At 29.9% G+C, this 25,088-nt stretch overlaps 3 protein-coding genes and 1 long non-coding RNA gene across 6 annotated transcripts in view; 3 read left to right on the forward strand and 1 right to left on the reverse strand.

Moving 5' to 3' along the window:
• Positions 1–7,232: 7,232 nt before the first annotated feature.
• On the forward strand, positions 7,233–10,188 carry LOC115877732. The gene is made up of 2 exons (XM_030894024.1): positions 7,233–7,353; positions 9,774–10,188. The coding sequence occupies exons 1-2, from the start codon at positions 7,267–7,269 to the stop codon at positions 10,089–10,091; spliced, it is 405 nt and encodes a 134-aa protein (XP_030749884.1). The 5' UTR covers positions 7,233–7,266; the 3' UTR covers positions 10,092–10,188.
• A 1,591-nt stretch (positions 10,189–11,779) lies between these two features.
• Positions 11,780–13,860, reverse strand: LOC115878394. The gene is made up of 3 exons (XR_004049514.1): positions 13,755–13,860; positions 13,546–13,656; positions 11,780–12,318 (listed from the first exon to the last, which is right to left on the reverse strand). It is a non-coding gene; the product is annotated as an uncharacterized LOC115878394 (long non-coding RNA).
• A 2,955-nt stretch (positions 13,861–16,815) lies between these two features.
• On the forward strand, positions 16,816–17,869 carry LOC115877738. Its single transcript, XM_030894037.1, has 2 exons — positions 16,816–17,334; positions 17,755–17,869. The coding sequence occupies exons 1-2, from the start codon at positions 16,927–16,929 to the stop codon at positions 17,779–17,781; spliced, it is 435 nt and encodes a 144-aa protein (XP_030749897.1). The 5' UTR covers positions 16,816–16,926; the 3' UTR covers positions 17,782–17,869.
• Positions 17,870–18,070: 201 nt separating this feature from the next.
• LOC115878402 (stromal interaction molecule homolog) overlaps positions 18,071–25,088 on the forward strand; it is a 29,439-nt gene continuing 22,421 nt past the window's right edge. For all 3 annotated transcript variants that reach the window (XM_030894901.1, XM_030894911.1, XM_030894920.1), the window contains exons 1-4: positions 18,071–18,350; positions 18,411–18,568; positions 18,696–18,928; positions 22,677–22,789. In XM_030894901.1, coding sequence (XP_030750761.1) covers positions 18,206–18,350; positions 18,411–18,568; positions 18,696–18,928; positions 22,677–22,789 — 649 coding nt within the window. In that variant the 5' untranslated portion in view covers positions 18,071–18,205. The remainder of the gene's footprint in view (positions 18,351–18,410; positions 18,569–18,695; positions 18,929–22,676; positions 22,790–25,088) is intronic.

The following is a 25,088-nucleotide window of genomic DNA, read 5'->3' on the forward strand; positions in this document are numbered from 1 at the left end:
GAATATTTCCGATATCAGCTCAAAAATAATAGTGTAGTGATAATTAGTGAATGCAAAGTATTAAACATTTTTATAAAAAAAACAAAAAAAAGCAGTAACATCATATTAGTAAATATATGTATACTTTTTAATTAGTAAATAAAATTTTAACGTGAGAAATTAGTTTCACTTTGGCATATTAGTTTAAGATATAATATCACGCATATCAATAAGATATAAAATCATAATCAGGTATATCATAAACAATTCTTTTATTTGTTTTTTAGTTTTTGTAACAATATCCCTTTTAATGTAGTCCAAAACATCTTCCGAACTCTAATATTTCCCATTTTTAAAATCACAGGTATTTTACAAGAAGCCTATATTAATATGGCTTACATGTTTAATGGCCTAAATTCCGTCGCAGACATCCAGTTCTCGTCATCCATTTTTAATTGATAATTTAAGGTAGAATTAATGATAAAAGTGGGTGACGAAAATTGGGCACATTAAATAGAGCATTTTTATACTTCCATTTATGGAAAGAAATATTTAAATTATAGAAAAATGAATTTATACTGAATAAAATAATTCTGCCTATAATGACCCAATCTTCGTCAATGGTGACGATGATACGGCACGCTCCGTTGTGACGTGTCCCGAAAACCGTCACCAATTTTTTTAATTAATATTATAGAGAAAACATATTTTTTATATGAATATATAATAAAAAACCTTTTACACTGGTAATTAATTATATTTGAACCTTAGTATACTAAACTACATTATTGTGAAAGAAAATCAGGAAGACTGTTGCTCTGCTTAGCTTATAAGAAATGGGTGGATTTTTGTCAACGTCTAACTAAAATAGTCGTTATTCCACGTAAATAAAGTGCGCCATTTAAAAAAAGATGTATTGCAACGTTTCCAGATATATAAAACAACTATTTAAAATTAATTATTATAGAATTTTTTCTCCGAGTTTCTTAATTTCTTAAAAAATATGGTAATATGACGAGAATTAGGACAGTGACGGTAATTGGGCATTTACCATAATGCGAAAAAGTGTCGATACATTCATCAGAGACGTGCGTATGAAATCGTTATATTATTAATACGTTATCACTGGAATATTTTTCTAAAAAAATTTCTAAAAAAAATTATATAGGCAGCATTTGAGATAATTACAAAAGACCTATTTTTTAGAAGCTTTAACATCCTGTATCTTTAGCACTGTGCATATCCGCAATTGGAATAAAATAGCAAACTAAAAAACAAGGCAGAATCGCACTTATGTTGATATAAAAAATATATTTTATTTTTGCGTGATTAATCTCCACACGAGAGATGGTGCACATGTTTTTTGAAACACCCTGTATAGGTATCTACCATCTGTCTTATCATAAAAAATATTTTACATAGCGTAAATATGAATTAAATTATCATAAAACTACAAGGAGTAAATTGATAACAGTAAAGTTGGAATAAATAAACTAAAAAAAAGTATATTAACTACTAAGAAGTGAATTACAGCTTAAAGAATGTGAGTCTGTAGTAACGTGCAGCATTGAAATGTGACTTTTTATAAAGTGCAAAAACTGTAGAAAAATGGGCGTTGGCCGAATCGTGAGAATCCAAAGTGCAAGAAGGATACAGAATGAATAAGTAATCGTGTGATCTATTTTATTTGTTGTATTTTCGAGTAAAACAACCTTGTTAAATATAGTCCGAACAAAAAGTCAGGCCGTTACAAAATTATGATGAAAAGGTTCGCTTAATATGGACTAATTTTAGGCTTTGATGATATTAGAATATGAACAACTCAGAGCGATATTGAAACCGTTAAGGAAAAAAATTAATTTTTAAAGTTTTTTAAAGAGCTTCTTTATGCGGGCTGGGAGTAAATTTTCAAGGCCGTGACACGACATGCAAGACGACATGCGACAAGACAGGCGAGAGGAAAAGTGGTAGGGAGAGCGATTTAAATGAAATTTGGTATGTCGATAGATTGGACCAAGACCAGCTTAACTGTGTACGATACATGTCACTGTGACAGTTAGTTTTGACGTAAGAAACGTCAAAATTTGATGTCCGATTGTGACCAAATTTGGAGGGTAGGCTATACGTGAGCGACGGTGCGAGTGCAATGCGAGTGGGACCGAGTGGTCCCACCCTGCAAAGTTGGATACCACGTTTTGTTTACATTTTCATCAGGGTGGGACTAAAGATTTAATATTGAAGAAAAATGTGGGTCGATTTCGGCATAATTGACGACGCGCTACAGGATGACGCCCTCGACGTTTCGAACCGATGCTTCTAAATGGACGAAATCAGTCCTCAGACGGACAGACAGACGGACGGAAGTAAGAAGAAGTTTCACTTCAAATATGCGCACATAGTGCACATATAATTATTTTAATTTTTTAACAACAGAAGTATAGAGATTTTTTTAAATTAAAAAAACACACGACATTCACAAAATCGTAGGTTGCCCAATAATTAAGGTATGTTGCATTTGCCTGGTTTTGTATTATTACCTGTTCAGTTTCAATTTAAAAATAGATACAGTTTTTCTTAAATTAGTTAAAATCTGCTTGTTCAAAATTATTCAAATTTGGCACGTGTAGTTCAGCATACGCAGATTCGTTTCAGCATACGCAGATCTTTAAAAAAATATACAAGTTGAGTTTCCTACGCAGGGCCGGACTTAACGAAGTTGCCGCCCCAGGCCAAAAAAAATTGCCGCCCCTTAACATTTTTTTTAATTAAAAAAATTACGGATATAAAAAAACATTTATTTGAATACAGGACCAACAACAGAATAGACCGACAGAACAGATCAACACAGAACATAAAATAAATATTAAAATATTCACATAAAATGACAACAAACGAACAAAAACTATGTGGTTTGTTATATGCCTATAAAGGCATACTACGTACTTTTTTGTTCGCAAAATTATCAATTACTTCATCGTAATTGATAGTTTTTAAAAGATCGGACTCTATATGTAAAACTGCCAAATGATTTAGACGTTCTGTTTCCATAGTGGACCGTAAATAAGTTTTAATACGTTTCAATGCAGAAAACGAGCGTTCAGCAGAACAGTTAGTAATAAAAGTACATGTGAAGATTCTTAATGCTATGAAAGTATTTGGAAACAGGTCTTGAGCGTTTGTTTCATAAATTACTTTAAGAAGCTCTCTAGCAGATGGTTTTGCTGACTTAATGCATTTTATAAATTCACGAAAATGTATTAATTAATTAGGCATTGACTCATATAAATCATTTGGATAACAGGTTATTAAATGTCTGGACTTATCGATAATGTCGTCAATACTTAAAGTAGATAAATCACTAAAGAAACCAAATTTGGTAGAAAAGTCATTGTAGGAACTTTTCCTGTAGGAAATTTCAAGGATTAATTTATCAACAATAACATTAAATCCATTTATCCTAAAATCGTCCCTAGCGTTAAATAGAGTTTCATTATCACTGGTTTCATCAAATTGTCGTTTCCGTTTCACTTTTCTCTTTTTATCTGCCGCATATTCTTTCTCACCGAACAATTCTATGGCCCTTCTTTCATATTCCTCAAATGATTTAGTATTGTCTAGATTTCTAATTTCAGAAAAATATTTTTCCAATTAGCTATATAAATCTGCAGCAAGTAGTAGATCAATATCCACCATTTGAAGCTTTTTATTGACCGCATCTAATCTATTTAAAACGTCTGTCCAAAAGACTGCCATAAAACCCATTTCTAGGCTTTTGAATTGTTTAGGAAGACTAGAAGCATCTAATCGAGTTTTAGGCTTTTCGGTATCGTCTTCAGAAATTGACTCAAACGTGGATTTTATTTCGTTGGAAGACAAAGATAGTGATTGGCAAGCTTCATTTCGTGCAGACCAACGTGTTTTTGATAAATTTTTTAATGGTTTTGAACTTTTTTTATATTCGAGGTATTTATGTATTTATTAACTGGATGCATGGCAAAATGCAGTAAAAAATAACCCAAGCGAATTATATATTTAAACAATAATAATAGTTAAGTAAATAAATATGTAATCGGCTAAGGTTATATTCGAAATATTTTATGAACAAATAAAAGCTAAAAAAAGATAAATATTTTGGTATGCTCAAAATTTGCCGCCCCTAAAAATCTGCCGCCCCAGGCCCGGGCCTAGTTGGCCTAGGCCTAAGTCCAGCAATATTCCTACGATGTGCTCTATGGGTATCTCAGAAACCACTGGAAATAGAGAGTCGGCTAAATGGGGAATGAATTGCAGTTTTGTGGGGTCATAAATATGCGCCTTTTGGATTTTTCGAAAAGTTCATGGCTTACTAGATATTTCGAATAAACAAATTTTGGCAATTTAAAACTTGTCCCTAATTCCATTATAATCTATTTTAGACAAAAAGTTTTCAGATAAAAGTTGTAGATACTCACATAGCTATTGAGTTTGTGTTTTCTGATTTTTTCTAAAGCCTGTCATTTTTGACATATGACACAAACATGTTTTTTTAACGGAAACCATAGTTGGCCATGACTTCATAAAAATAACCGTTTTTTAAGCTTTTCAGCGATATAAGGTATAATATGTTTATTTCCAAAAATTACTGAGTTATAGCCAATTCTTATTTTTATTGACTAATTTCACTTAGCTGATATGGTATTCTTATTCTGTTATGATTTATAACTTATAAAAAGACAGAATGTACTACTAAACGGTTCTTTGCAATTTACATTACGCAAACTAAAACTTAAAAAAAAATAATATCAATAGCCCGTACCAGGGCCCATACACTTTAATTTATTTTTCCCGTACCGCCTCTTCGAGGGCCTCTTTTAATTCATCGAGGAGGGCCATGCAATTAGTCCACCTTTTTCGATCCCTGAGTTTGCATAATTATGATATAAATAATTTTAACATTTCTTTTATTATGGGGGGGAGGAGGTGTCATAATGAAAGTCATGTTGGAACCATTCTATTGATGCGCGACTATCTAAATTTAACTTTTCTAACATGTCTTGAAAACCGTTCTCTAAAAAACGTAAGTAACATTCACCGGTCAACGTATCCTCGAAAATGTATGACCAAGAAAAGTTGAACCAATAATCCTACATGCTTTTCTTCATTTAAAGAATTCATATTTACAATTTTTGTTTATATTAATTTACAAAGTTTGGATGTGACAGTTTTGCATTTCTGAAGGCAACGACATGGCAACGACGATTGAACTTGTTTCCATGGTAAACTAAGTGAAATTATTTTAAAATTATAAGAATTGGCTATAACTCAGTAATTTTTCGAAAAAACATATTATAGCTTATATCGCTGAAAAACTTAAATAATGGCGCTTTTTATGATGTCATGGCCAACTATGGTTTCCATTTAAAAAAAACATATATTTGTGTTATATATAAAAAATGACAGGCTTTAGAAAAAAACGGACGACGCAGTCTCATTAAGGATGTGATTATCTACAACTTGTATCTGAAAACTTTTTGTCTAAAATAGATTATAATGGAATTAGGGACAATTTTTAAAATAGCCAAATTTTGTTTTCTTCGAAATATCTAGTAAGCCAAGAACTTTTTCAAAAATCTGAAAGGCGCATATTTATGACCTCACAAAACTGCAATTCTTTCCTCATTTAACCGTCTCTCTATCTCCAATAGTTTCCGAGATACACATAGAGAACATCGTCGAAAACTCACCTAACAGCGGAGCCAATATATGGACAGTTCAAAATTTGCATGGGGTTTTGCCTGTTTATTATTGTTACTAACGCCAATGCATCACCTGGTATAACATTTAATCATAATGAGATGATAAACGATATGTTCAATCCTGCTTTTTTCTGCTTCAATAACTGAGAAAGTATATTAGGTTTCTACATAATTCTCGTTAACCTTAAGCGTTAATTTATGATTAATCATGAATTGTTAACAAATATGGAAATATGTGCTCGACAAATAACTGTTAGTGGGCTGGTCAATAGATTGAAAAAATTGCTGCTAATGAGTCAAATTCTTATTACATATCTGTCTATTACTTTGATCAGTATTTTTTTACTTTATTCGATAGAACCTAACATTCCGAATAGTATGACATATCATATGTCAACTTTAGACATTTTCGCATATGGTTTATTTGAAATTATAACATCGGTTTGTAACGAAAATTTGACTCAAAATACCAAGTGTGTGGTATCAAATTATTCGTAAAAAATGCTTTTTTCAAATATGCTAATGAGCCATACTGGTTCCATTTGGAAAAATTGAGATATAATTAAAAATACGATTTGGTCATCTTTTAAACGGCCAGGACAAGACACTAAAAACATTAGACGATCAAATCTATTTTTCCAAGACTCCTTGATTCAAAATTAGTTTTCAAAAAATATTTCTATTCAAAATATCATTTTTTATCGAATAAAGATAAATAAATATCGAGCGTGCCATTTAAAAATCAAAAGTTGTAGTAATTTCCGGTGAAACAAGAAGTGACCAAAAACAATTGAATACGTCAATCAATTCCAATTTATGTCATATACTATCATACGGAATCTCGTTTTTTATCTGAAAAAATAGAAAAGTTATAGAGGTGAGCCACTTTTGAGACGAACCCGGTATATGTTATGGTTTTCAAGACACGTTAGAAAATTTAAATTTAGAGACTCGCGCATCAATAGAGAGGTTCCATCATGACTTTCATTATGACGCTCGCCCTCATAATTAATAAAAGTTTAAAAATTATTTATATCATTCTGATCTTATTTATATATTATCATTCAGAGAGAAAAGTTTGTAATTCAGTTTAAAAAAAATGCATTTTATGTACTCACAAGTACTCACAAGATTTGTTAAAATAACTTAAAATGTATGTAGTGATATTGCCATGAGAACCTGTCCAACAGCAGCAATGGAGGTCATTCTAGATCTAACACCACTGCACATTGTCATTGGTAGATATGCCAATGCGACAATGTTTAGAATGGTCACTAACGGAATTAGTACTGGGAGAATTGTCAGATCAGGGCTTGGAACACCCTCAAAAAGGAAAAAGGAAATACCACTTCTGCAACTCCCAGTGGACGATATGCCGAGAACGTACAACTTTGACAAACATGTCAATGTAGTATTGAGCAATAAGAAGGAGTGAAGAGCGAAACGTTTGCCCAGCAGTTAAAAGAGACCATACCATAACTTGGTATACCGATGCTTCCAAAACCAATACGGGAAAAGGGATATTTAGGAATTTATCCACCAGTTAGTCAACATGGTGGTTCGGGAGGATATGGTGGTTATCAAGGCGGTTCAGGTTGTGGTGGTGGATGCGGTGGTGCATCTGGCCAGGTTTACCCAGGTAAATAATATTAAAAAATCATTGTAAGTTTCCTAAAATGTATCCATTACTTCTACTTGAAACTTTCTAAAATTAATTTTGAAAATAAATTCAATCTGTCTTTAAGCCTCAATCACAGATTATACAGATTATAAACTTATCGTCAAAAGCATTGTTTTTCGTGGTTCCAATTTTCGGAGTCGCGGACTAGTTAGGTTACTAGTTTGCGCACATAGCACGCCCACTTATGGCCTCTAAAATTGTGCACTGCACCTGACCGGCCCAGTTATTACGCTGTTTAAACGCGAGTTTATTTTTGCGCACAGGAAATTTTACTCGTTTGCTCATCGCCATAAAAAACAATTTTCGTACCACGAATTAGGGACAAGATTTTTATCTGTTATAGGATATCTAATCTGTGCCTCAATATTCGTTGAAGCTATATTTTATACAGTTCATACCAAATAAACTTTTAGTCACGTGATCAAGCTTGACCGGCACAGCGTTGCCCACTTTTACATATGTAGTCTATTTTAATCAAAATATTTTAAGAAACAAAAATAAATTACTTATAAATATACAGGGTCCGGCAATAGTGCGTCGGGCATCTGTAGCTCCCAGAAAAAAGACTTGGGAATTTTGTTTAAGTGCAAACCTAAAGTATGTACAGGGTGATTCAAACTTCCTGTCCTGGGCTTATAACAGGAAAAGGAAAACTGCAAATACAAATTTCGAAGACAGGATTTGAATGGCAGTGTGTAAGGTCTATTTTTTTCACAAAGTCATCATTTTTTTTCATATTCTGAAAGAGCTTTATTTTCAGCTATATTTTTAAACAACTTTCATTAAAAAAGTTGTTCTCTATCTTTTACAAGCTATGGGACTCTAAATTTAAAATTTTTAAATAAATCTCAACTCACCCCTTTTTTTCAAACTTTTTTAATAAAAGTTGTTTAAAAAATATGTTCTTTCAGAATATAAAAAAATGATGACTTTGTGAAAAAAATATTTTTTTGACGTCATTTCCACCATTTTGAAAAAAGTTGAAAAATGTTTAAATACGAAAAAAAAATACCTTACACTGCCATTCAAATCCTGTCTTCGAAGTTTGTATTTGCAGTTTTCATTTTCCTGTTATAAGCCAAGGGCGGGAAGTTTGAAGCACCCTGTACTAGGATGTATTTCAGGAAAATGTTTTAACGGGTAGGATAGGGTGGCTCAAAAAAGTGTGAGTGGATCGGGATGATTTTTTTTAAATGGAACACCCTGTATATTGCGTTTTTGGCTTCCTTTCAGATCACTTTACATAAACCATGTAACATAACTTTACATAAGACATGAGTAAATATATTTGGATAATTTCAGAGATATTATTAAATAAATAAAAATTATAGATATATTTTTCAGCCTTTCTTAAAAAAAATATTAATAATACAAGAACTGTCCTGAAATGAAAACTGTATTAGATATTTATTTTAGATGGACTATACTTCCTTTGCTATAAATATGGAAATCGTAAATGATACAGGATGTTCAAAATTCTACGCCAAACTTTCTAAAATATAATATAATTTTGCTTTTTTTTAAATGGGACACCCTGTATATTATTTCTTCAATAGATGGAGAATTAAAAAATGAACATTTTTTGCATTTAGAGTATTTCAAAAGGTTTAACGGTTTCGCAGATATTCCCGGTTTTGTATTTCATATGGCCTTTTCCACAGTAAATTTTTATCAAAGCCATCCAATGGTTTTTCGCTCGTATTTTACCATTGAAAGCGCCATATGAAATAATACTGCGTGTATCCGGAAAACTATTAAAAATTTTGAAATACTTTAAATACAAAAAATGTTCATTTTTTAACTCTCCATCGGTTCCATTTTTTTAAAAAAAACAAAGTAAAATTATTTTATATTTTTGAAAGTTTGGCGTAAAATATTGAATATTCTGTATGATTAACGATTACTATATTTATAACAAAGTAAGAACAGACCATCTAAAGTAAATATCTAATATAGTTTTGATTTCAGAACAGTTCTTGTATTTTTAATATTTTTTTTAAGAAGGGTTGAAAAATATATATTTTTGATTTATTTTTCTCTGAAACTATTGAAATAAATTTACTCATATCTTAGGATTAAGTAAAGTGATCTGAAAGGAAGTCAAAAATGCTATAATATACAGGGTATTCCGTTTAAAAAATCATCTCGACCCACTCACACTTTTTTGAGCCACCCTGTAGAAGTTAAAATATTTTCCTGAATACATCCGACTCCATACTTTAGGTTTGCACTTAAACAAAATTCTCAAGTTTTTTATTCTAGGAGCTACAGATGCCCGACGTACTATTTGCGGACCCTGTATATTATTATAAAGATAAAGACTTGAAAACTATATATCTATCAACTAGAAATCATTTATAATTTTTTCTTCTTGTTAGGTGGTAGAGGCAGCGGCTTCGAAGGCCAAGTCCAACCCGGAGGTCGCGGCAGCGGGGCCGAAGGTCAATGGCAGCCCGATTATCGCGAAAAACAATTTGACGATGGCCTTTACAAAGGCGAAGGTGCCTACCAAGGAGGTTACTCCGGAGGATACTCAGGAGGAGGAGGTGTTTATGCTGGAGCAGGTGCTGGTGCCGGTGCTTACTCCGGAGGTGGAGGTTATGGGAAAGGAAACTGTTGTAATGGGAAATAAAAGAAATAGGATTAATATATTCACTTCAATAAGTGCTATATTAACAATAATTTATTATAGTTAAATGGATGTACAAATATATTATTTCATTTCGAATAAAAATCATGTCACAATTTTTGCTACAATAATTATACATAAATATATAATGTGTTCATATGCAACTAGATTTTTTTTGTAATTGGTAATGATCATCCTTTATTTAATAAAAAAAGTTAAATAAAAATATACAAATTATTCGGTAATTTTGATTGATATACAGGGTCCGACAAAAGTGCGTCGGGCATCTGTAGCTTCTATAATAATAAACTTAGGAATTATGTATAAGTGCAAACCTAAAGTATGTATTGGGATATATTTCAGGAAAATAGTTTAACTTCTACAGGGTGGCTCAAACAAGTGTGAGTGAATCGGGATTATTTTTTTAATGGAAAACCCTGTATATTATTGCATTTTTGGCTTCCTTTTTGATCACTTTACATAATCCTAAAATATTATTAAATATGTTTTGATAGTTTCAGAGATACTATCTAAAAATATTTTTTTCGGACTTAAAAAAAAATATTAAAAAACAAGAAATATTCTGAAATCAAAACTATACTAGCTATTTACTATAGTTGGTCTTTACTTACTTTGCTATAAATATCGTAAAGGTTAAACCATAGTTAAACCATAGAGGGTGTTCAAAATTCTATGCCAAACTTCCTAAAATATAAAATAAATTTTCTTCGTGTTTTTTTAATGGAACACCCTGTATATTATTTCATTGTTAAATGGAGAATTAAAAATTGAAAATTATTTTGTGTTTAAAACATTTTATTTTTTTTGCGGTTTCGCAAATATTCGAGTTTTTATTACGTATGGCTCTATCAACGGTAAAAGACCAGACCACAATCATTAGGCTTTGATAAAAAATTACTGTTGAAAACCCCTTATGTGATATATTACGAATATACGAAAAACCGTTAAAAATTTTGAAATACTTTAAACACAAAAAATGTATATTTTTTAATTCTCCATCTAACTAAGGAATAATATGGGTGTTCTATTTAAAAAAGCCAAGAAAAACTATTTTATATCTTAGAAAGTTTTCCATAGAATTTTGAACACCCTGTATGGGTTAAGATTAGGATATTTATAGGAAAGTAAATATAGACTAACTGTAGTAAATAGCTAGTATAGTATAATAGTATGATTTGAGGACATTTCTTGTATTTTTAATAATTTTTTTTAAAAAAGACTGAAAAAATATATTTGTTACCTATTTATTTATTAATATTTCTGAAACTATAAAAATATATTTAATAATATTTTAGGATGATGTAAAGTGATCATAAAGAAAGCCAAAAAATGCAATAATATACAGGGTATTCCATTTAAAAAATTATCGCAATCCAATCACACTTTTTTGATTTGTGTGGCACGTCGCGCGTCGTTGAAAAACTCATTGCTTTCTCTTGCCAGTCTTATAGCAAAATCTTCAAACTTACGGCAACATTTTTGAGATATAGGGGTTTAAACGTAAAATGTTCATTTTCTCCTATATCTGAGATCTTTCCAATAGCATTTTTTTCTCTACCGAGTATTTTCCCAATTGCCATTTATTAAAGTATCATATATATATGCATCCTTATATTGTACTGATTAGAAATTATTTTTTAATAAAAAAAATCCAAATAAAAATGAATAAAATTGCAATACTTTAACAGTACTTTTAAGTTTGTACCAGTTTAGAGATAAAGAATACTGTTGTAATTGATGGAAAATAGTGTATATTTATATTCATAACAACGATCTAATCACAAATTTTGCAACAATAAATATACATTTAATGTAGTCATTAGTAACTAGAAAAATGATGTAATTTGTAGGTAATGTTCATCTATTAATAACAGATATGTTTCGTCTTTGTTCTCCGCATTTTTATATTTAAATTCACATAAACAAACTCTTGCCTATATTTTTTTTACTTTCTTTATTTTATTTTGAAATTATATAGCTAGTAAGCAAAAATAATAATAATTAATATTTTCGTTTGATTTAAAGCCTAACTATTTGGTATCACAATTTTAGTTGAGCAAATATTGTATTAAAAAAAAAAAGAAATAAGCTTAAAGCTACCAAAATGTGCAAAAACAAACTTTGAAGCTACTGAGTATGACTGAACCAAAAACTGAACCTGCAATTTTCTATTTTCCATTATAGCCTATATACTATATAGCAACAGCGTATGGAGTTCCATAGTAAACTACTCTGTTGTATGGCCACCAGTACCATGGACCCCAACCAACATACTGTGAAAATTAAATACAAATATTTTTTAGAAATCTTATATTATGATCCAACAAAATTAAGTTGGCTTGGAAATGATGATCAATGATATTCACCATACAATTTCTCATGTCAAATGGTCTTCATCGCAAAGCAATTCATTATACAGGGTGTCCCAGAAATAAGTGCAAGTATTTTAACGGCTGGTAGATCTCGATAAAAGAAACATATTTTCTCTTTATCGTTTTTAAAAGTAAATAAGTCTAAAATAACGGGAGTTATTTTACTTTGAAAAATTCCAAAAAAAATATTTTTTGCTAAAATTTTTAGTACCGCTGGATCTTTTCTGGATTTTCTTTCTTGCAAATTTAATCTACTACCTATGTTGCCATATTATCAAGAAATTTGTTTTTTAACTAAAAACTAAAAAAATTTTCAACAAATTCCGAATTTTCAAAAAAAAATGTTCGTGAAAAAAACTCATAGGCCTGTTTCTGGGGTTGAATTATACTACCAGTTAAAATATTTGCACTTATTTCTGAGACACCCTGTATAAAAAATATATTCCTATTTTTTTTATACAGGGTGAGTCTTAAGAGTCCATTTCACTAGTCCCAAGAAGTAGCAAAATAAGCGTTCGGCATTCATTTTATGTAAAACTGGCTAGGTATTTTTACGCAAATGAAGATGATAAAAACGTTCTCGATAGATTATTATTTAGAAACTATTCTGTATATTCAAATACAAAAAAAGAATCCTTAAAATAAAGTAAAAGTTTATGAATAAAATATCATTACTAAATAAAATCTATTTGATCTAAATACTTCTAGACAATTATTTATTTATTTTTTTAAATACCTAATAATATAACCGTTTAACCCAAATATCAAAGATAATTTAATAAAATAAGAAAATATGTATTTATATCATGAACGTAAGCATACTGCCAATTATATAAGAAATTTGTTATTACCGACGCATTTAGAAGAAATGAAAGCGTAAGTTTTATTTAAAAAAATATAGATAATTATTCCTATTGATTTTACATTATCACTTATACTATATGAAATAAAAAAATGAAAACGGCGTCAGCGATGGCTATGAAATGAAGATCGCTGTCATTTTTAATATGTAAAATTATATGGGGAATGTCATTGATGTTCATTTCTAAGCCAACTGGACAATCTTAAATAATACCATAGAGAAGATCAGATTTTATGAGAATGTACTATATTTTTTATTACACTTACAAAATATGGATTCGGTTTTGGATCAGGATTGGCTTCAGCTACTGCATCAGGATTAGGTACAGGTACAGCATTAATATTCACCAGAAAAACCATCAAAAAAATTACCAAAACCTAAAAATATTTAACAAAAATAAAATATAAAAATGTAAAAAATAAGTTTATAAATAAATATAATATTATGTATCTTGATATAGATATTTTATTTGTACCTTAAGTTGAACCATGTTGTTTATCAAATGTCACACAAAATAAACTACTAGTGAACTATACAATTTAAATAAATAACTTATATATGGATCTTCATATAATGGATTTTGGTACTAAAGGAATAGGTAATGAGAACACATAAGCGTCAAATAGGGTAAAATTACGTATTATAATAGAACCACACAATAAAAATTTGTATTTTAAAAATAACTTCATCTATTACCTAGATTAAATTGAAGTATACGATACATGTGTATATATTATAAATATTAATAAAATATAATTGCAACCTTACTTAATATAGGGATATAAATAGAATTTAACATACCACCTATATTTAATTATATTATACAAGTTATAATTTTTTTAATATTTGTAAACGCCACTGACTTTTGAACGTGGAACATTTTTGAAAAAAGTTATTAAGAAATATCGTCAACAAAATTCCCCATATAATGTAATTGTTGATATTGATATATTAAAGTATCCAATAAATTATTATTCGCAATTACTAAATAACCATCATTAATTTAACATTAATTATAATACTCTAATTTGAAAGATTATGTGTTAAATACTCGCTATTACATTTAAATAATAATTTCTCTTTATAAAATAAACATTTTTTCTTCTACAAAAACTTTCATTTTATCATAAATTATCTCCAATATTATAGAATATAACTCCACTTTTGTGATATCTAACAGTATTTATTTACATACCACGACTCATTGAAGTAAACAAATCTAGCATATATCACTCAAAAATTTAGAAGCAAAAGCTCCTGGCAAAAAAGTACGATAGGAAGAAGCAATGGGTGGGTCTTATGAATGTGTTGCATAAGCCATATGAAGTTTGCTCCAAAAGTTTAGAATAATTGCCGGCAGCCGTTAACCAATAACGAACATTTTAGATTTTAGTGCTAGATGGGTTTTTCATCTATCTTTTCGGCAATTTAATCGGTTAATAATTAGTAGTTCCTGTGATTATTAAAAGCAGCTAATTTTATTTCCACTTACCAGTACACCTATAAGTGTTATCGCAAGCGATCACCAATAAAATGTACGTACTTTTGCTAAAATAAATTTTTAGGTAAAAAAACGGCTCCCGGGGAAATACCGCGCGTAAACAAAACAAACAATAACGCGCTGCGCGGTATTACCCCAAATGTACACTCTTCTTATTTATTTTTTTCTAGATTGTTTCTTTTAGTTTATGATGCCCAGAACATACCAAAGGGTATCAGAGAAAGGCAAATGGTCAGCGGATGCACTTAAATCAGGATTGGAAACTATGGAAGAAAAAAGAAGACAGAAAAGAGAAAAAAAGAAGCAAGTAATGTAAATATGAAGGAAAAGAGAAGAGACAAAAGGCAGAAAAGAGAAGCAAATATTGTATTGAAAAAAAGAAAACTTTCAACAATTTTAGAAAGTAAAAAAATGAACAAGAAGCCAAAGCACATTCGTAATATTAAGTTTGATGACCATGATACTGAACCTGAGAGTTATTCTGAAAGCGAGCTTTGTGTTGATGATGACTTAGACGAAGTTGATCCTTTCCCAACCCATGAAAATGACATCTGTTTAATTTGCGGAGAGTTTGGAAGGGACAACGAGGTCTGATATCGCTGTAATTCCTGCTCAAAGTGGGTCCATGCTGCTTGTAGTGGAAAGGTGAAAGGAAAATCTACCTTTGTGACTACTGTTGCTAGGTAACAGTTTATTTTTTATATAAATATCTTTGTTAGAATGTGTTTTTTTTTGTTAATATACAATATAATGTATCTTTACTTTTGTTCTCACTATCATCTTTTTTATTATTTGTGTTATCTATATACCTGAATTTTATGTACAATAAAGTCTTATCATAGTTTCCTTATACTATGGTCTTAGTTAAACTGCCTTAAAATACCTCAATGCGTGCCATTCTCCAGACCATGCGCGGTATTACCCAAAAGCCCGCGCAGTCACACATTTTTATTTTTTTGTGTTAATAGGTACAACAAAACAAAAATGTTTAATTTTCGATGTTGCAATAGTTTGTATATTGTATCAATACTCCTCATACAAAAAATTACCTCATAAAAAAATTAACATCAATCTTGGAGCTATTTTGCTTAGGTGCGCGGAATTCCCCCGGCTTCCCCTACTCACGAGGAATTATGAAGAGACCTAGAAGAAGACCGAACCTGAGATGGGACCATAATATTAGAAAATAAGTAGGGATAACTTGGGCCCGCATAGCCAACAATAGACAACTACAATAAGCCCAACTACAAAGAGATCGAGTATCTTACTATGTGAGGCTACCATGAGGCTACACCATAATTAGAAATGGTGGAATAAGCTGAAAGTGATGATGAATGATGAATTTAGAAGCCTTCTGGTCTGGACTATTTTTCTTTGACTATTTACTATCTGGACTATTTATTATATTTCTGGACTATTTACTATCAACACCAAAAAAATTGATATTAATATGACAATTTGAGATACAGTCTTTGTCTGGCAAAGGTGTTTATTAAAAGTAAAAATGATATCTATTTCTATTAGTAATTTTGGTTTGTAGTATCCTTGTATAATATGTAAACGAAGATATCAGCCTACATTGTATAAAAATATAAAATAAACTTTATAGAATCCTAAATTTATTTAAATAATTTTTCGGGGAATTTTCTTTCCCAGTTATTTATTTACACTCTGTATATGATTATTCCAATCGAATAAAATTATATTAATGAACAATATACAACTATTAGTATAGATATATTACAAAAAAATTATCTGTGTTATTTGTTATTTCCAAAGACATTTCCATCTTTCCAATTTTATTATTCTTGACAATTTGGCGAAGGAACTTTTTCCATCAAATATAATAACCCAGAACCCAGTTACTTTACTCCATGATAATAACCATAAGCTAGAAAAGAACGGCATCCAGTTGGCTTGGAAATGGCGATCGAAAAATAAATTAATAGGCCTATTTTCAAGCTATCGATTAAACATTTTTTAATATCGCTCATATTTTGTTTACGAATTGTAACTATAGAAACCTTACAATAAACTATTTAATTCATACGTCTATTGACATGAAACATTTTCCTTCATAAACTAGGTCATATTTTTATCTACCATATTATTTTACTATTATTATTCTTGTAATCCACACATTGGAATGAATAAGGCTAAAGGCCCAGAAATATTAAATAATTGTGGCACCTGCGACCAGCTTAAAAAAGATTTTGACGAGGAAAGCAATGATGAGGGCTCTTGTTCAACGGATTCTGAAGAGGAAACTTCGTCTAGTTGTACAAACAACTCTATTATTGAGCTGAGCTTAGGGCGCCTATCGTCTCAAACGAGCCGAAGTACCTTTAGAAGAAGCGTTCTACCAAACAAATCGTTCTCTTCAGAGAAAGTTAGAGATATTGAAAGAAGAAATGCAATTTTGGTGGAGAAAATTCTCTATCATAATAGAAGACCTAATCAGTATAAGACTTATGCTAGTCAACCTGTAAAGAAAGCAACTAGTTCAGAAATCAACAGAAGGAGACATCAAGAGAAGATCAGTAGAGAAAATGAGGTAAAATTTTCATATTTTTTTACTTAATTTTATGTTTAATATATTTATTTATTTTTAAAAATAAACATAATTTCATTATAGACAGAGAGTTATCTCTGTTATAGATCTCTACTGATTATAATATTATATAGTTACAAAACCCTTTATGCGAGAATATAATATAAATTAATTGAATAACATTTTTTCTATTCAATTTATTCTATTTATTCAATCTATTTAATTTTATTTTTTTTAATTTAAAAAACGGCGTCCAGTTGGCTTGGAAATGACGATCGGATGACATTCCCAATATAATTTTCCATAAAAAATATGACCATCATTTTATAGCTATCGCTAACGCCGTTTTTTTTTGTCGATCGTATTTGTATAGATCCATTATACCTACAAATTATACCTATTAATAGTATATTTTTTTTTCAGATCCTGCTTAAAAAATCCAGTCCGTAAAACCATGTGTAAAATACAAATAAAATTAAAATATATTTATTCCTAATAGTCACGATGTATGAAATTGGTAATAAAGTATTTTTAAATATGGTATTTTTTTATTTAAACTATTTTATAATCTAGAAATTCTATAAATAATTCTTCTTGGTAAAGTTTTTTTTATATGATAGTAGCAACAGTTCAATTAGTATCCATGGAAGAAAATTTCATAAAAAATATGACTTTTAGCAACAGTAACATATGTAACCAGTATTACAAGTAGATTTGACAAATGTTACGTTGGCAACTTCAGATTCTAGGAAAATCTGAAAACCTCAAAGTTGTTTGTCAATGTCAAATCTTTAGAATTAAAACAAAATATTAGAAAAATGTTACATTAAATCGTTTTTGCTATCAATCGAAGCAGTTTTTACGATATATTGCAATGAATTATAGAGGCTTAATTGTTTGGCTATTAGCAAATATTTGCGGTGAATCCGCCTGTGGAAGTAACTACGAACCGGACACCAGTATTTACAAAACGGTTCAAAGGAGCGCTTCCTCCAGTGATTTATATTTATCTAGCGATGGTAAGTAAATATTAATATTTGGTCGTATAAACTTGATAGTTAAATATGAAAATATTGTAGGTAACACAGGAAGGGAGCACAATTCAGATAACTGTAGGGCAAACGATCTCTCTTGTTTTACAGCAAAAGATAAACTTGATCTAGAAGCAATCCGTGCCTTGCACAAACAGTTAGATGATGATAAAGATGGAAGCATTGATTATGCAGAATCTGATGATGTAGGTATAGTATAGATTATATCGGTTTATGACCTTATATAGTGTTACTGACACAATTAATTCAAGGAAACACTTCCATTCATGGCAATTTACTTTTAGTGTGTCTAATCTATAACAACCTTTTCAGTTTTTAAAAGAGGAACTGAAATATAATTCTGGAACGGAGAAGCGTCAGAGAGCATTTCATAGAAATAATGATATGCATATTTCGTTTGAAGAACTATGGGAGGCATGGCTAAAATCAGAGGTACATAACTGGACTGTCGAACAAACAACAGATTGGCTTAAACGCAATGTAGATTTGCCTCAATATGTCCCTAATTTTGAGTCGCACAAAGTTACGGGGGCTAATTTACCAAGGTATGTGCATTAAATTTTATTTTTTCTCACCGTGATTTTGTTTCTATTTTTATATGTTATTAAAATAAAAACTATCTAAAAATTTGTGGATTACTTATGTCTTAAGTTCTATATCCTGCTACCTGCTGTAATAAAATAACTCACTAAAATATTTTTACTACGAAATATAGCAAATAAACAATATTTTGTTTAATGGACCATTGTAATTGAACTTAATGTTTGTCACTCTCACTTTTGATTCATTATTTGTTTCTGAATACATAACAGGTTAAAATACCTCATATATATAGACTGTTAGTAATACAGTTCAATAGTTCTAACATAAATGTATCCACCTATTGAGATGACTCCAGTTACTCATTCAACTCTATTAATTGCTGTAATTGATATATGGTTTTGATGTACTTAGGATTGTTAAATAAATATTTACCATATGTATGTAAGTACATACATAAAATTCTCCATAGCAATGGTCTTTCAGTAGAATCAGCTATAGGTAACTAGAAAAATATTTGTAATTCTTTTATGTGAAAATGCTTAACCGATAAACAGACGATCGTATGAATGGATACAGACCTTGATTTATGCTTATATTAGGAGCTATTATGTTGCTTTACAAAATTCCCTTTCTAGACAAATAATTTAGTATGTATAATGTCTGTGTTTCAACATTTTTCTGAACTCTGTTATGAATGGAAAAATGGTTAGATTTTTGAAGTTACTTTATCGAAACATTTGAGAGGCACAACAATCAATTCACTGTTTAACAAAATATGAATTTTGTTACATTGTGTAATAACTGTAGCTAAGTAAATTGAATCGCTAAATGTACTTGAATATTTTTTGTTGTTATTTTTTCAGATTCGATTAAAACAACAATAAATTTTCGTATTTCTTACATATTTTACGTATTTTTCGAGTTCAAGAACATTTTAGGACTTACCATTTGGCATTTATTTTAAAAAATACATCAGTGGTTTCCGTGATATTTTTTCAATAAACGAAATAGGTTATGTATCAGTGAATTTTGAAGCATGTTTGAAGTTTGAAGGTGGTTTGAAGTTAAAGTATTTGAAAATGTAACTCCAAGTTTCTAGAGTATCAAAGCAAATTTGTCTTAATTTTAAATAAGGGAGGGTGTCTTTCATATGTATAATATATTTATCTAAGAATAGGTAACTTTTGTGTTCTAATTTAACATTAGTAGAGATTATAGAGGTTATGGAGAAGTAAGTAAAATTTAAACCATTACTTTTTAGCAGATCTAACTAACTATGCTCCAAAACCAAACCAAACCAAAAACAAATATTTTCCAATCAACTGTGCATCAAAAATTGATTTGAACATTTCAAAAATGTTGAAATATTCAGTGAAATGATGTTTCTAGTTTCTGCAGCTTAACTAATTGGTATACCAACTAATTTCTTAGTTTCGTTAATTGGAGTAATATTTTATTAAATTAAAATTCAATAGGTATTATAGTATTTCCATTCCAAAGTCAATTGGAAGTACTGAAACTCTTGATTTCCTTGTCCATCTTGTCCCGATGAAAATTAAGAGTCCCAATCTATTCCAACTGACTTCAGATGAACTATATTCTATGTAATTAAAACGCCCGGTTTAATTTTTGTCCAAAAAAAGGACTTGTTCCCGTGCAAATTTATTACTCAGTAGAGGCAGATTCAAAAATATTAAAAGGCAGTACTTATAGAGAATGAAATTCTCATTTGGTATAAAGTGTATATTTTGGCAGTGTTAATATACAATATTTTATAAAATCACACATATTACACTGTCATATTCTTCATAAACATAAAATATCTTTTAAATTAAATCTTGGACAAAGAATTCTTAGTTTAATACTGGCTTATCAAATTTCTATATAAAATATATTATCAAATCTTTTATAAAAGATATTTGATGAAAAATTTGACATTGTTAATATACAAGTTGTATTTTATAAAATCACACGTAATATGTATGACTGTCAAATTCTTTGACAAAATAAAATCTTTGACAAAGAAGTTTGATGTCAAAGATTTTATTTAAAAGATATTTTATGAACAATTTGTCAGTGTAATATTACTATGTGTGATTTTATAAAATATTGTATATTAACACTGTCAAATTTTTCATCAAATATCTGTTATAAAAGATTTTTGACAAAGAAACTTGATAGTGTAATACTGGGCTAATAGCGGCCAAAAATTTTATTAAAAAGATATTTTATGAAGAATTTGACAGTGTAACATGTGTGATTTTATACAATGTTGTATATTAACACTGTCAAATTTTTCTTAAAATATCTTTTATAAAAATCTTTGACAAAGAAATTTTATAGTCTAATAGAGCCTTAGTTATTTTTGAAATATTATAATGGGTTAACCAAACATCGCCGGGAGTGGTTGCTCCACTTCATATCATAGCCATTTGACGCCTTTTATTTTTCGATCATATTGTCATATTGTATGACTGTGTGTTAATATAACTGTACGTTCCCGAAAGTACCCTTGAAGATCTACACTGCCTCATATCACATTGTATTTTGAAAATATATTTTTTAGTTTTTAGGCGTTCACATTTTGAATAAAATCTTTCTGATTTTTTAAGTTTATTTTTTATTTCATTTGCTGTTACTGTAATGAGTAAACCTAGAAAACATAATTATTACATGTATAGTAGTCACATTATTACATCCGAAAGCGTTTTCTGGTTCTCCTATAAAATTAGTAAAATGGCGCTTATCATGTTTTTCCCCTGGACCCTTCAGTTAATTACTACTTACCAGTTCTGTTTTGTTCCCTTCAGGGTTGGGTAACGACGCGACGCGACGCGTAGAAAATTAATTTTCTTCGTTGTGATTGAAGTATTTGATTTGAAATAAATATAAACTCACAAAAAGGCTTACAATATACAAAACTAATTATCTACGTGTAAAAAATACGGTAGAAAATTTTCTACCTACCTAACCCTGGTTCCCTTATTTACCTCTATTTTTGAACTTACTATTTTGCAGTTTTTTTTCTGGAATTCGCAATAATGTCACCATTAATTTAAGTTCTGATAATATCCTTCTAGATTTGCTAGCTCTAAACAAAATCAATTATAAATTAACTAATAACTACAATTTCTCTAGACGGATGATAAATCAAAGGCCAAAATAACATTCTTCGCAAATTTTGAAGTATAATTAGTGGAAAAATCAAAAGTTTGAACAATAAACTTCTACGCTAATTGAAACCACTAATTTATTCCACTAATTACGAGGTTCTGAATGAAGCTTAAATCTTTTTATTCAAAGTATAAGACTGTCTTTTATTTTTACAAAGAAATTTCTCCTTAAAATTTCTATTGAAACGCTCTGTAGACTTATTAATGGTGTGTGTGATATTGTTATATTAAATATATTAACCAAGGAAATGATTCATTCAGTTGTTTTATTAGAATATGCATTATTATAACGTCTATATTTATTGCAAACAAATATTTTCCTGTTGTTTTTCTTCGTGAACTTATCGGTTTTTGAAAATTGTCACTGGTAGTGCAAATTAACGTACCTATTTAACTGGTTACTACTGTTTAATCATATAGAGATCTTAAACAAACATAAACCTACGCTAGTACTTATACGCAAGCGATTTTTGAACCTTCCAAAAAACTTTGAAATCGATAACAGGATTAGTCCGTGATTGTCGCACACATCTACTATCTAATATTTATTTATCGGCGAAATAATCTGCATTTTCAGACTGGCCATCAACAATGACAATTTCCTCGGCCTGCTGGGCATCAAAGATCCAATTCATAAACACAAAATCTCTCTCAAGGCCATGGACGTGGTACTATTCGGACCACCTAAAGGTAAACAATAGTGTTATTATTCCCATCTTTGTCTGATGTGCGGGCTGTTCGGCTGGACCACTGTAATATCCTCAGAGTAATAAAGACATTACTAATTTGATTTTAGTTTAATTAAAATGTAAATTCTAGTTTTCTTTTCAATTCTTTCTTGTTTTTGTCCTGAATTTTATATCAGAAAGTGTATGTATATTACTACATAAATGAGTCTACCGGGTGCGTCTCAAAAGTGGCTCACTCCTGTAACTTATTTTTTAGATAAAAAACGGGATTTGGTATCTTAGTATATGACATAAATTAAGATTGATTAAGGTATTCAATTATTGTTTCCCGTCACTTCCTGTTTCACTAGAAATAACTACAACTTTTTATTTTTAAATGACACCCTCGGTATTTTTACTGTGTTCGATAGAAAATTGCACTCTGCATCTTTGAATAAGAAGACTAAGGAAGGAGCATATCAAAAATCTTAGGTACACCGCGATGGGCCTCAAATATGGCCGACTTAAATTCCGGTTTATCAGTGTCGTTCTAATTTTATTTAAAAAATGTAAAACTATGATGTAGGGTAGACGTGGGGTAGACTCAACAATTTGTTGTTTTATTTTACGTTGTGAATAAATGTTGGTAGTTATTAAAATTGTTATAAAAATATATAATTCTAATAAAAATAGATAAGTTACAATAAGTATTTATTAACACAAACATCCGATACGCTACTGAAGCAGGTAAGTCAAATTAACGTATCTAAATTCTTTGACATCTAATCTTTGACAAGTAATACATAAAAGCTAAAATGCAAGAAAAATATATAATTTAGTTAATTTAAATGAATTTCATAAATGATCGGTTTACTACACATATGTATATTATATAGTCACTTACTAGCGAAAAGTTGTTCCATTATTTCACTCAATTTTTGCCGAGATCTACCGCACGCTACACAACCAACTATTTTAGAGTCTTTTTCGATAAATCGCGATAGTGTCACTGTTAATTTAAGTTCTGCCACAATTTCCATCTAGATTTACTACCTTTATACAACTATCAGTAGTAGATTTAACAATAAATAACATAAAATAAGCTCCGTAAAGACTGACAAATCCACAAAATTTCAAATCAAATTCAAATGTGTCAAATGAATCGTCAAACAGAACTGTCAAGGATCCCTACCCTAGAGTGCTTTTTCCGCCCAACATGCATGAATACATGGATAGCATTATGCTCCTTCCTTAGTCTTCTTATTCAAAGCTCTGCATAGAATGACGTATCATATGACAACTTTTGACATTTTGGCATATGGTTTATTTGAAATAGTAACACGCGGTTCATAACGACAATTTAACTCGAAATACCAAATGTGTGGTACCAAAGTATTCATAAAAGAATGTTTTTTCCAAATATGCTAATGAGCCACCCTTGTTCCATTTGAAAAAATTGGGATATGATTAAAAAAACGATTTGGGCATCTTTTTACTGGTCAGGACAAGACACGAATAAGATTAGATGGTCAAATCTATTTTTCCAAGGCTCCTTGATTAAATAAAAATTAGTGTTTTTAACACAGCCATGGCACTCTAGAATGAAATTTAAAATAGGATTTTTTTAAAGCGAAAATGTTTAATTGACATATGACATGTCATTCTATTCAGAGTGTCATTTTCTGTCGAATAAAGTAGAAATATACCGAGGGTGCCATTTAAAAATCAAAAGTAGTAGTTATTTCCGATGAAACAGGAAGTGACCAAAAACAAGTGAATACGTCAATCAATCCTAATTTATGTCAGTGTAAAGTGTTGTATATTCCAAAAAAATCCATATTTCAAAGGCCATTTAGTATTAGATTATAGATTATCATATTTTTTGAATAGAATTTTATAACAAATTCACTGAGAAAATAAAAACTTTTGTTGTAAAAAGGTAATTTTAAGTTCTTTTCACTTAGTTAAAAATATACAGGGTGTCCCAAATAAAAAATCAATTTTTCTGTTGATAACTCTTAAATTATTAATTTAAAAAAATATACTTAAACCATTAAATTCTACTTAAAAAAGTGCTTTGGAAATGTTTTCACAAAAATACAAAATTTTCCATAATACAAAAAAGTTACAGCGATTTGTTAAAAATGCACTTTTTTGAGAAACACCCCGTAACAACATGTTTTTGAAAAAAATTGAGCTCCAGACACAGATATTAGTTTTCGTCGTAATATTAATCTTCTATAGAAAACGGTATTACCATTTATAAGCGTCGAATTTGACCCACCCTGTACAAGTAGCCATTTTTGAAGCCTCTTTCTAAT

This window comes from Sitophilus oryzae, unplaced genomic scaffold (genome assembly GCF_002938485.1).
Source record: "Sitophilus oryzae breed Bouriz unplaced genomic scaffold, Soryzae_2.0 scaffold_1062_pilon_pilon, whole genome shotgun sequence".
In the NCBI taxonomy this organism is placed as follows: Eukaryota; Metazoa; Arthropoda; class Insecta; order Coleoptera; family Curculionidae; genus Sitophilus; species Sitophilus oryzae.

What these genes read in the sequence shown, in the direction of transcription:
- LOC115877732 (XM_030894024.1), top strand. Translation starts at nt 7,267, where the DNA reads ATGGTGGTTCGGGAGGATATGGTGGTTATCAAGGCGGTTCAGGTTGTG. An exon ending in ATCTGGCCAGGTTTACCCAG is followed by an intron (nt 7,354 to 9,773) that starts GTAAATAATATT and finishes TCTTCTTGTTAG; the next exon opens with GTGGTAGAGGCAGCGGCTTC.
- LOC115877738 (XM_030894037.1), top strand. Translation starts at nt 16,927, where the DNA reads ATGAATAAGGCTAAAGGCCCAGAAATATTAAATAATTGTGGCACCTGC. An exon ending in AGATCAGTAGAGAAAATGAG is followed by an intron (nt 17,335 to 17,754) that starts GTAAAATTTTCA and finishes TTTTTTTTTCAG; the next exon opens with ATCCTGCTTAAAAAATCCAG.